Below are 13,629 nucleotides of genomic sequence, written 5' to 3' on the forward strand. Positions count from 1 at the left end.
CCAAATGAGCAGAACAAAGCACTGTAATGGGAGTGTGTTCAACTAAGATGAGTTTATTGACACAGAATTGAAGATAATTTGCAACGTCCTTTTTACAATAGTCCTGATTCTGATGTTGAGGTCCGGTGTCGTTGGAGTGGGCAGGCAGGTAAGTGAATCCTTTGAGTTTCTCTGAGAACAGAGCTGGTGACTGGTGACCATAGGTGAATCCAAGGCAGACGAGTCTGAGGGAGCAGGATGAAACAAGTTGAGTCTACAAAACTAAGTGCAAGGTTTGGCCGAGCACAGTTACCACAAAGGGAAATGGATGAACTGGTGATGAGTGGATGACTGAGCCTGGCTTATGTACAGCAGCAGGGTAGATGGCTTGATGACTTAATTGCAGGCAGGTGTGTGATTCATAGACCATGCCCAGCTCCAGAATCACAACACAGAGAGACAGACACAGACAAACAAGACACAAGAGGCAGGGGCAACAGTAGGAAAAAACAGGGCAAAAGGAGAACAAACCTAGGTCCCTGAAAAGTTGCTGGTTTTGATCCCTGGACTGGTAACCCACAACTACTCCAGTAGAGGTGCTGAGTGGCCAAAGGATCAGACTGTTATTCTGCTTCCAGGTGTGAATTTGTATGAGCATGTGAGTTTGAACAACACAATCCAGAAAAAGATGTAACTAAAGATAAAAAACCCCAACCTTATCATGTCAACGGCAACACCTATTAAATGCACAATTGATTGATTTGTTTGATGACAAATTGAACAATTCTTGACCTGATGTTCAGTCAAAAGCTCAACAGCACCACCTTGCTAAGCTTTACAAACTATGACCAGACTAACCAGTGATGGTGGCCCTGGGGTAAAAATTAGCTGCTGGGTAATTTCTGCTCTGTGCACATTTTTTTTAACAGATATACTACTAGACAATGAAGGATTTGCTCTGGGGTAATTTAATTAAACAGACTTGTTTAAAAGCAATAGTTCTTTCCTGAACAATGCAATATGTAAACTGTGCATGTGCTAACACTCAAAATTTACTCTAATAAAATGCAATAATATAATATCATTCTCATGAACTTCAAACTGTGCAATAATCACATCTACTTATGTGCAATATTTCATATAACTGTGGTGTATACTACAGCTATTTTCAGTGATACACATTACTGTTTATATTTATTTATTTTAGGACTGGTGTGTGTGTGAGACTGTACTGTGTTTTTATTCTATTTTATTGGAGGACTTGAAAGAGGTATTTGACACAAGGACCCTCTTCCATACAGAAGCTCTAGGTCAGGTAAGACAGAAGCACCCATTATGGTCCTTATGTGAGTTGATATTGATATAGTGGTGCAAATTTACAAACAAATTCTCAATTAAATTAGTGCAATTCAGCTGGCACATTAGACCGGAGCTGGCAAAGTGCCTGGCTGTCTGGGGCAGATATAATTCAAGCATGGCCACTTAAACTAATCCAGGCTTGATAGCAGCCACTTGCTTTTATTTAAAGTTTCTTTAACAAATAATGTTCACGCAAATAATGCTTTAAAAACTTACACTGTTAAATACAATAAAAATAATAAAAAAACACTGCTGGCCGAGTGATGGCAGTTGATCTTTAGCTTATGCTGTGGTTGCCTAGCAACGACAACTCAGAAATGTTGAGTAATGGCTCGCCTTCAATAAAAACAGTGCATTAAATACAGCTAATAAAAAAAAACTAAATAAATAATAGTGGTTTGAACAATTTCGATGTGTGTTTTAGTTTCTTAAAGCATCTCGAGTGATTAATATAAAGTGTGTTTATGTTTTTTGTGGGTTTTTTTTTAGAAAGCGCTGCAAACTGGTGTTTCGGTGTGACTGGTGACCGTGTTAACTGGTGACTCTCACATTTTAAGATACGTTAAGAGATGAGTGAGTCTTCTGAACACAACTGTACTTACATAAATGGTTAGATACTTAGATATTAAACACAGAGAAGTATGTATTTTTAAAAAAAGATTAAATTACAAATGCTTTTTAGGAGAACACCTACGTGAAAGTCACCAGTTAACACGGTCACCAGTTAAAGCGAAACACCAGCTTGTCGGCGTTAGGACCAAGCGTGGCAGGCGGCAGACACCGGTTGATGAGATGGTCCACTCGGCATCACACATCTTATTACTCGACAAAGAGCTGCCGTGCTCCTCGGACAGAGTAGCCGCAGGTAAACTTACCGGACAGTGAGGGTGGACCATCACTAACACAAGATAAGAGAGAGCCCTTTTTTCTTTTCGTTACCGTTGTCTGCCCACGTTTACCCCCGCAAAGGTGGCAAGAGACAGTCGCTTGTCTGACCGGCGACAACCATGAGCCAGAGGTTCACCGTCTCCAAGAGCGACGGCGACCGGCGCCCCTCAGACATCCAGGGGGAGGTGAACCAGCTGTTTGAGGGGGATGAGCCCCCGACCAGCAGCGGAGCAGAGGGGGAAGATGCTGCCGGCGATGAGACTGTGGTGGTGCTGAAAGGTAGGATTCACTCACACCGGCTTTTTTTTTTTTTTTACCCTAATACTGTTTGTTAGCTATTGGCTATGTGCTAGCAGTGACACCTCTCCGTCTATGGACAGATGTGTGTGTGTGTGTGTGTGTGTGTGTGTGTGTGTGTGTGTGTGTGTGTGTGTGTGTGTGTGTGTGTGTGTGTGTGTGTGTGTGTGTGTGTGTGTGTGTGTGTGTGTGTGTGTGTGTGTGACTTGAATTTCTAATGGCCACGCAGGACACAGTCTGGGCAGTAACACAAAAAAATGTGCAAATCGTCTAGTTTGTTTTCAACTAGATTTATATTAGTTTCATGTGCATTTTTTTGTATGCATGGTTATGTCTGTTTACCCCAAACAAACAAAATGAGGATATGTTTGGCTTTGTTTTCAGATGGGGCTGCTAACTTAATTTGGCATGACGCACTGTTGCATACATTCAGACACGTTTTTCTTACAATGCATGTCGTCACTGGTCTCTCTGAAGGGCATCAGTTTATTTCCTCTGTTACCCCTCAGCTTGTCAGACAGCAGCTCATTTGATATTCACATTTGCATGTGATAGACTGTGGCCTGATTCAGAGGGTTTATGTATACTTAATGAAATCCAAGCAGTCGAGATTTTATCCTCTACATATGCGTTGATTTGCCACTTGAAACCACAGCAGGGAAACCACTTGCTTTCCCTGGTGTTGGAAAGGAGATGTCAATGTCAAGTATGCTTCAATAATGGAGGCTGGCGTGGATGAACTGTACCAGAAAACGATTTTATAAGGTGATAATGGCTCGAAAAGTGTTTTTTTTGGCTGCCTCTTTTATGGATGAGTTTTACTCCCAGTTTAGTGCATATTTATGTAATAAAACAACAGTCCTGTACAATTATTATGCTCATTTCACTATGGGTGAAACATCTTACTCAGCCAAACCTATTGTACTGTCAGCGTTAAAGTGAGTTAAGGCAATTTCTTCCAGTGCCCCTCTTGAGTAGTCCAACATCTGCCTCCTGGGAGACCAGCGCCTTTGTCTTTCAATCATGTCTCCAACTTACCTGATTAAAATAATCAGTTCCTGTCAGTCTGAATCAAACGCAGCAGAGCAGAACAAATGGCGGCTGAAATTCCCATCGGATCCAGGGATGGAAGCCTCTAACGCTGCCAATGATTAGCATTAGTAAAAGTGCAATCATTCAGGTCCAGTCAAGTGCAAATAAAGATGTATCTAGAAATTAATCAATACATTTCATACCATGCTGAACTTATGGAAAGGCTGCTACATTAATGACATTTCTGATTAATTAGCCAGGCTCCCCAGATTCCCATAAATTCCTTTATTGGGGCTCTAAATGTGCTGCTCCTTAATTTCTGTGCCTTTGCTCTGTAGCCTACTAAGTACTGTAGCCTTAGGCAGCCATTTATTTCAATCATTTATTCATCGGTCAAAACTGACCAGCGTTTTAGTTTTATTATGGAACAATAATAAATGTTATGAATTACATCTTTTTTTATCACAAAAGACTATTTTTATTATCTTCTGTCTGTTTCTGGAGTTATATCACTACCGTCAGTCCTTACACTATACATACTGTTCTCTCTGGATATATTATGTTACCCTCTAGTCTCTAGAGCATTCCTGCTTCGCTAACATGATTTCCACTCGTTAAACAGCCGGCCACTCAGGCCAGTAATGGAAGCTTTTAATTAAGGAGTCCAGCACTCCCCTTCATTGCTACGTGTGTCTACAGGAAGCCTTCAGTTTTCCAAACATGCTTCCATCTCCTCCAGTGCTGGTGAATTAATCTATATATTAAAAATAAAAAAAAATAAAAAAGCCACCTCAGCATCTCTCTACCTTCAATTTACCAGCCAAAATGTCCACACAGTGTCTATCAATCTTTCCTCGGGGCTAAGAAATGGGCTGCGTGGGTTGTGGGGAACAAATCTCGCCATCTCCTTGTGTTCCTCTCAAGAGATGGGGAGCGATTTGTTGAAGGACTGTCCCCCCACCCCATGCTTTATTTTTGCTCAGCCGCAGCCTTGTGGAGACTGTTGTCTCTACAACCACTTTGCCGGTTGCCATAGTGACGCAGTACATTTTCTCCAGAGTTGTTTCACAAATGGTCCTGCAATCAGGTGAAAACACTTTTTCAAGTACCATTATGAAATCAATCTCTTGCTGGGATGGTGTGTTTTTTATCTCTTACTGTTTTTTTGTGTCCCGAGTGGCTCGAAATGGTTGTAACATAATGAGGTAGTGTTGTATAAGACGTTTCTTATTGCCAAGCTACATTTAATGGAAGTTCTCATTAGGAAACTAGTTAGCAACAGTCTTCAGTATTAATTAATCTGCCGATTTTTTTCACGATTTAACCATAAACTGTATATAAGAAATGGACGTAACATCCGTGACGTCACCCATTGGTTTGTGGACTGCTGCTCGGAGGCCAATAGTTTCGGATCTGAGCAGTGCCATCTTGAAAATTTCAGGTGCATGTCGGGAAAAATAAAAACACGGATTCTACCTATATGGGCATCAGGAGGGGCATGAGGCGGAGCTTTGTTAGCACACGGTGATTCGTAACTTAAATTTGACTCTTTGTCAGTAATCCACGTTAATGTTAACTATGATATTAATTGAAATTCTAATTTTGGCTAAAATAAGATGCAAGTCATTTTGAATGGGAAATGCAATGTTACTTACCGAAACATCTGACTATCCGAATCCTTAGTGTATCTGTTACATTACAGTACATCCAAAAGCCGAACAGGTCATTTTTAGGCGACTGAAATGTTACGACAATGTTACACAAAACTCTGAAATATCTATTTCCATACAGTCTATGTCTATTGCCCATCTGTCTGCCCTCCTGAACCTGTGAATCAATCAACCTGTCAATCACGACGTAGCCACGCCATAATGCATACCCTGCTTTATCGTCACATATAAAATCAGTGAAGGCAAAATTTCCCAAATGAACATCATACTGTATTGAAGAAGGCTTTAAACTAGCGATTGAGACCATAAACACATTTTGAAAACGTTTACTGAGGTTAGAAATCAAGTGAGAAGATGGTGAATTCTCCATTGACTTGTATAGAGACGGAAGTCCATTTGACACCAAAACAGTTGCCCTCTGATGGCCTTTTGATAGAATGCAGTTTTAAGTTACTTCCGCGTTGGCCTCCGCTCAGAGGACTGGAACTCCCCGCCTGGATTTAACGTTTTGTCAGTAGAATAACTTTTCCCTGAGCTGAAGGTGACATATTCATATTTTTATGTCACCAACAGTCCAAAAAAACTAAGATATTCAGTTTACTGTCATTCAAAGACAAAGATGAGCGGTATCTGATATCAGACAATATTTGGCATTTTGTGTGTGTTATATAATTGTGTTTGTGTGTAGGTCTGAATCAGTCAATTATGCATTTTCATGCTGGATAATACCTCAGTGTTGACCAAAAACCCCTCCTTCAGGCTTGTTTGTATTTTAGCTGGCAGACCAGAGCAATATCTAAATTCTGTGATCCTGTTTCTATTGATCCAGAAGGAGGTGTGAGCTCAGTCGCTTCAGCCAGCCAGCCAGCCAGCGTGGCTGATGGTGATGGGCTGCGGCAGGAAGGAAGGAAGGAAGAGTCTCATCTGGCTGCCAAGTGCCCTTTCCGCCCTTGACCTTGAAGCGGTGCAAAAATATATATCTTCGTTAGATCAGGTGGACTCAGGAACGGGGTGCAGATGGGTTCAGAATGGGCTGCATGTTTCTCAGTCAGCAGGTGACAAAGCATAAATAGTGTTAGCAAACAGTTGCAGATTCACCCCTCGTACAGACACAGAGCAACATTAGCATTCATTTGGAGTCGTGTTTGGGTTGACCTGAAGAATGTAAGTCCAGTATTCACTCTGCCTCTAGCTCTGTTTACCCTCTATCAACTCCTGAGGGAAATATCTGGCATATTAGCTGCTAAACTCTCCACTGTGTTCACCAGCTAGCAGCTTGTTTTGTCTGGCTGATGCTTGGTGCTGGTAGCATACGGTGGGTTTACGACGTCGTTTTGAAACGTTAGCAGTGAGAGTGAATCAAAACAGTGACGTTGTGGGCTGTAATTATTTTTAAATGAGCACAAAGACGCTAAAGAGCTGTGTAATTCGATCCATTGTTAACATAAAAACATTTATTATTCTGCTCAAATCATTTCATCTCACAGCAGTTTCCTAAATGAAATGCAGATTTTACATGAGTCTAAAGATACACTCAGTGGGCACATTTGGGTGGTCTCTTTTATAGCACAATCTATTATTGATACACTCTTGGCCTTGAGTCGTGCGGTTTCCAGCCGAGCTGTGATTTCTCAAACAGGTTCTGAAATTTGTGGGTTTGAGCAAGTAAGTGTGTGTGTGTGTGCCTTTGTGGTTCAGTTTTATTAATGTGACCATTGTAGTAGAAGAGCTTAGAAGTAAAAATATGCACGTTAGACTCTAATAACCACAACCCAATTTGTCTTCAGTGTTTCGGTCGGTGAGCAGATAGGCCGACTTGGCCGAGGTGTAATCTGTGTCAGGATGTTTTCTCTTTTCCTTCGAGGCAGACGAGAGGAGAATGACACAGCATGGGAGCGCAGCGACAACAACAACCACAACCACAATCACAATCAATCAGAGATCGGTATCTGGGGTCGCTTGTCCGTCTGCATGCAAAACACAAAGTCTTTGTCTCTCTGAACGTGTCACTTTCTAAAACATCTTTTAAATACAGGCAAAATGTCACATCACAGTTTCTTTCAGACCGGATGACGATCTTTTCAGGAGTCTATTTAATTTTGGTTTTTGAGACTGTTTGCAATTTACATTCAAAATGTTTCAGAATGTTTCCTCAGCTGCCAAATAAACTGTAGTCATACGTTGGCCTTTATGTCTATGAAATAAACTAGCTGCTACTCTCATGTTGTGTACAACACTGAAATAAGTTGTCTTCTTCTCTCGACTCTTTCGCAACTAGTTTCTCACTGACTCTACAGCACCACCTGGTGGCAGAATTCATACAACGCTTAAGTAGTTACTGAACTGTAGTCAAGATTTAAAATTAGCAGGATGTGCACTGTTAAACAAATCAAAGAAAAATGCATTGTCACAGTACACCTGAGCTGACATCATGCTAGCTTGCAGCGAGACAGAAGTTAGTGTGACTGTTTAGCAGGCGAGCTAAGTGCTAAACGGTGGCGTTTACCTTCAGCCCAGCTGTCAGTTTAGCATGATGCAGCAGATGATCTTCCTAGTAGAACGAAGGCTGCTACCAAGCATCGAACCTGTGAGCTAATTGTTGAGCTGGTGACGTGACAAAGCTCAACATTTACCTTTTAAAACAGTTTGGGCTCCTGATGTGAACCATGCAGATAGTTTGCTCCGCTGTGAGCTTGTTTTTACCCAAGATGCTCCTTGCTGGAGGTCATTTTCTCCAGCGGACTGAAGATGTGATACGAGGCGCTCGCCATGTTGGTGACATTACCTGTTAGCCTCCTGCTAGCAGTTTGCGCTCCATCATAGAGCTGAGCTGATACAATGTGCACTGTAGCATGATACTAAGGATCTGATTAAGGCAGATTGTAGAGACATTTTTAATAATTCACAATATAATATCATTATATTACACACACCCAATTGTAAATGTATGAGTGAAGGAACAATTTAGCAAACAGGAGTGTACAATTACTGAAGCATTTCATTTCACTCTAATTTAGACAGCTTGTTGTGGTGTCATCTTATTGGCCCATGTCCATTAAAACCAGAGCAGAGCATTAAAATGACATGTATCATTATTATTTCAAGACTGAAATCCTCATCCGGCAGTGGCCGCCAGTGTCCGTGCACCAATAATAACGTGCTGCTGGTAGACAGAGGATTGCTTGTGTGTTTATTCAGACATTTCTGCCCCTGTGCCATAATGAATGCTGTGTAAATAATAGATAACCTCTTTGATATGAATGTGTAGTCTGGTGGTGAACACAGATATGGAGTCACTAAGGCGTATTTTAACACCATTTCCTAGTGTTAATGTGCCAGATCGTTATCATTGACGACTTCTTTTGTTTTTGGTTTTTCCACAGATGCGTCTGTAATGTAGACTGGTTATTCGGAGTTAACATGTCTTGTGTTACTTTTAAAGCCCACATAAGAAAGTGTTGGTTGCCAGAGCTCCTTTCTACCTACTAAACATTGTTGAAATTCACTCAAATGTGAGCCAACTTAAAAGCAGTTATTTGTTATCGAAAAGGTAATTTTACATTAATTGTTTATTATATTTGATCTCCTGTCTGTTGTTAGTTTGCACACAAACTCACACCCGCAGTGCCTAAATAAACAACTAAAAGGTTGCTGCTATAAACAAAAAATTCAGGACTAAATTATATATACATACCAACCTAATCCATTGTGCGTTTTATACAGATTATCAAAACTGGGCTTGGAATTTGATCACAAGAGTTACATCCCTGATTTTGAATCTTTTACCTCTTGACTTGTTTTACCATCTCAGCACATCTGCAACAAGAACATGGCAAAACAATCCTACAAGGACATAATGAATACATGTCATACGTTGTTTTAACCAATGTACCACTCTGTGTGTGTGTGTGTGTGTGTGCTTGGGGGGTTAGGGTTGATGGGAGGCGATTGGTTTGTTTTCGTAGCACCTGGTCTCTCTTTCTGTCTGTATCCCAGTTGTATTTCTCTCCTTGTCTAACATCTGTGACTTAATCTCACACTTTATACTGTATGAATCGAACTAGTTTTTGCATAGGAAAATACAGAATATGCTCAGCTAAATTTTGAATGCTGATCAACAGTATTTTCCCACAATAAAAGGTAAATTGTTGCTCACAGCTGGAAAAAAAAGAGATCATTTTCAAGCCCAGTGAGGAATTAAAGGGAATTTTTTCTGCCAGCATTATATCATCATAATGTGGGTAGTATATGCAATAAACAATGTTTAACTTCCCTCCATGTTGCTTGCACTTAAAGCTCCTCAATCATTTGCTGGCAAATGTCTGCCGTATGACGTAAAACGTGTCGTCGGGCAGACAATGGAGAAGAAGACTACAAGCTGTACAAACTAGTGGTGCCATCAAAAATGTGGGTATCCCAAAACACTCCCATCCCGTGCTACACTAGCGATGGGAAAAAGACAGACACAAAATATCATACCATTAAATACTTGAATATATTAGTGTATGGAGCATCTTGGTAGTGGAGTGGTTACAGTGCATGCCACGTAACAGCACTTGTTTTGTTCTAGCAAGGGACCTTTGCTGCAGGTCATCCCCCTCTCTCTCTCCCCGTCTCCTGTCAGCCTGTCTGCCTCCCATTGACAAATAAAGGCAAAAAAGCCCAAAATAAAACTCAATATATTGGTATATCTGGAATAAAAACTAGTTTAATGATACAAGGCTGAATAGCGTGCTGTTGAATCAGACACATCAGAGTCTGGACGAGGAAGTGACCACCGGATCAGAGCGACAGCTAAGCTAAGCTTTACAATATAATGTCAGAGCAGAGATGTGGCATTAATGATAATAATAACTTTATTTCTATAGCATCTTTCATACAAGAGATGCAGCTCAAAGTGCTTAACATTAAATGCTTCACATTAAAAGGGCCTAAAAGTGCTAAAATGTAAAAAAACAAAAAAATCAAAAGGAAAAAAAGAGATATTAATGTAATATAAAATGGAAAATAAAAATAGTAATCATGTTTAAAATAGTAAAACATTACATTACATTTACAATTCATGAGCCCGAATTAGAGCTGTATAATCAGATGAAACGGAGTACGGACTGGAGGAGAAAGCGACCACCGCAGCGACTCTACAGAGCAGAGACACACAAACTTCTCCGTGATAACACAAACACAAACAACTAACTTCACAATATAATGTCAGGGCAGAGATGTGGCACCACTATTACAGCTTATGAGATAATTTCAAATATAGGAATCAGACATAAGTTTAAAAGGAACTCGCTCTGATGTTGTTGTGCCTGTAAGGTATTGCCATTAAGTCTCCATAAACCTGACAATAGTTCTCCATAGTCACCATTTCATTGACATCTGTCGGCAGAAAACCGTCATTCCCAGTTAGAACAAAACATTACATTAGTTTCTTTTGCATTAACCAGAAATTAAGAAACGTATACTGTGAGGACAAGTCTATAGTTTTCAACATTTCTCTCTTAATGTGCTTATGATTGAGCTCTTTTAAAGTAATTTTAATTTTAATCTTTCATTTACCCTGTATGTTCTTTTAATAATTTTAATGCAAATCATTATTTTATGTTGCACTCTCATATTTTAGTCTAGCATTTTGTTTTCTTTCTCTCTATTTTTCTGTACTTTGTTTTATTTTTTTATTAATCTTCTTTTTTTGAATTGTACAGTGCCTATAAAAAGTATTCACCCCCATGTTCTTGCCTCTGACCCGATGACACAAAGCATACAGCGAAAGCTACACAATAAAACGGTTTAAAAGACAACAAGGTGAATGTTCTTGAAAAGGGCTGTTCCCACCTGATCTCCATACAACCTGACAGAGTTTGAGCAATACTGCAAAGAAGAATGGAGAAAAATTGCAGTGTCCAGATGTGCAAGCCTGTTTGAGACCTATCCACACCGAATATTTAAGCAATCACTCATTTTACATTATATATTTTTAATTAATTGACATTACTTTGTCATTAAAGAGTTGTTTTTTGTAAATTCGTTTTTTAAAAGCCAAATTATATTGACCATGATTCGATTTCTAAAAGCAATACAAAGGGGAAACATCCAAGGGGGTGAATACTTTTTATAGGCACTGTATGTTTAATGTTTCCAAATTTTAATATAATTGGGTTTTATTAAATTTTTTTAATTGTGTGTTTATGCTTCCAGTTCTTACTGTTAAATGTTTGTTTTTATGTAAAGCACATTGAGTTTCCCCTGTGTATGAAATGCGCTATATAAATAAAGCTGCCTTGCCTGTAGTGTTTACATTGTACTGTATTGTAAAGTCAAGACACGGTTTAACCTTCCACTTACCTTCCTTTGTCTTCTTGCCCATCTCCTCCTCCTACTGTAATTCCATTAAATGTCTGAAATTTGCTCCATCAGAAGAGCCATTGATTTGTAATCTAGATAACCATTAAATGCCATAGCTTCTCCGTCATCACTCACATTGTTATTGCATGTCCTGTCAAGGGGGGGGGGGGCATCAATACAGTTTAGATCAATACAGCTCATACACCATTACCTATGTATGTCCAGTCCAATATGTAATTTAGCTGAATAAATTGAATCAAATGATCAGAGGACTCTTAAAGGAGTAGGGGGGGACACTGTGTGGTTAAACAGGCAGGTGTGGTGACATTGACCAGACAGCAGAGGGCAGCCTATTTAATGTTTTAAATGGTTGATACACTGAGACTTCAAGAATAATGTACTGCATGCTCGAGGTATCTTTATATAAACCTTTATGGAAAACAAACAAACAAAAGTGTTATAAATGTACAACAGACAGTTGCAGTTGTAAATATTTTGTAATGTGTGAAAACTGCTTGAAATAAAATGTGATGTTGAAGGTTGAATGTGAGAAATCCAATTGCTCTGCAGTGACCCAGACAGGTGCGTTTCTCTACTGAGACAACAGGGGGCACTCGTGTCCTTTCTCTGCCAGCAACTAGCACGTTCCCCTTCAGTCAGACTAATATGGTAGGGGGAAAAAAATGATATGAAAGAGAGGGAGAGAGAGGGGGATCAGGAACCCAGTGAATTACACAATCGTCTGATTTGTGTGTGTGTTTGTGTGTGTGTGTGATGGAAGGTGCGGGTTAAGCATATGGCTGAGTGAGGAGAAAGTGTGTGTGTGTGTGTGTGTGTGTGTGTGTGTGTGTGTGTGTGTGTGTGTGTGTGTGTGTGTGTGTGTGTGTGTGTGTGTGTGTGTGTGTGTGTGTGTGTGTACAAGACACTGAGAGCAAAGAGAAAGAGAGACAAAGGTAGCAGCACAACAGGGGGAGTAAATCTCCCTTAGCCCAGAAATCCGCGTGCCATTATGTAACTCTGTCTGCAAATGTGGTGGCAGTGGTTTATGGGGGAGGTGTGTGCATATAGATACATACATATATATATATATATATAAATGGAGGGGGATTTGGACCAATTGATAGAAAGTGACAAAATCCTCCTCACATGGCAAGAGGCTGCAGGGCACACCTCAGTGACACTAACACGGGACGAACAGAGAGGGGGGGGAGAATAGGGAAGGAAACATCAGTGTGGGGGGGGGGATAAAACGTTTTTCTCTACCACGCAACCCTGATGATGACACATCCGTCACAGGTCCACAGATTCAGTAAGTTGGACAACTGCAGCTTGTTCTGCAGCACAACAGGCTGAGCGCGCATCTGCAGCCTTTATACCCCCGAGATTTCTATTGTATTTGTGCTCGCAGCGCCGAGTCACCAGTGTTAATGTCTCACACCAAATCACAACATTAGGCCGCTTTTTCTTTGTAGAGACTGACCATCGTTTAAGAAATTATTATTATTATATATTACATATATTATTATTAATGTTTTTATAAATGTCTTAAACAGATATGTTTTGAAGAGTAAGGTCTACTTTTTGTATTTAGATCTTTTTTTCTTACCTGAAAGGCATTTGGATGTTGTTTAGTGTTGTTTTGTGGCGTAACATTGGTGTGCAGAATTCACATTAATATTCACTAGAGCTGAAATCATCATCAGGCTATTAATTGATTAGACTGAAAATGAATTGTGAGCTATTTTAATAGTTAGTTTTGAGTAATTATGTAAGCAAACATGTCAAAGTTTCACTGGTTCCAGCCTCTTAAGCCGCGTTCAGACCAAACGCGATGAACGCGAATTCGCGTCTAATCGCGTGTTTGCATTGACTTAACATGTAATCTCGACGTCACGGCGTCGCGGCACTGTGTTTGGTCTGAACGCACCTTTACGTGTGAATATTTGCTGGTTTTCTCAGGAGCTTCATTGGGCCTGTTTGGGGCCGTCATCCACGAACCAACAATTAAAATGTCAACTTCTGATTCTGGACAAATTATACACATTTTCTACTATTTACT

General features: G+C 40.1%; 1 protein-coding gene across 1 annotated transcript in view; it reads left to right on the plus strand.

Annotated features, from left to right (window-relative positions):
• Positions 1-1,911: 1,911 nt before the first annotated feature.
• slc12a5a (solute carrier family 12 member 5a) overlaps positions 1,912-13,629 on the plus strand; it is a 169,584-nt gene continuing 157,866 nt past the window's right edge. The window contains exon 1 of the mRNA XM_062416261.1: positions 1,912-2,505. Within this exon, the coding sequence (XP_062272245.1) occupies positions 2,346-2,505 (160 nt within the window). The 5' untranslated portion in view covers positions 1,912-2,345. The remainder of the gene's footprint in view (positions 2,506-13,629) is intronic.

The sequence above is a fragment of the Scomber scombrus genome, chromosome 3 (genome assembly GCF_963691925.1).
Source record: "Scomber scombrus chromosome 3, fScoSco1.1, whole genome shotgun sequence".
NCBI classification, from domain to species: Eukaryota; Metazoa; Chordata; class Actinopteri; order Scombriformes; family Scombridae; genus Scomber; species Scomber scombrus.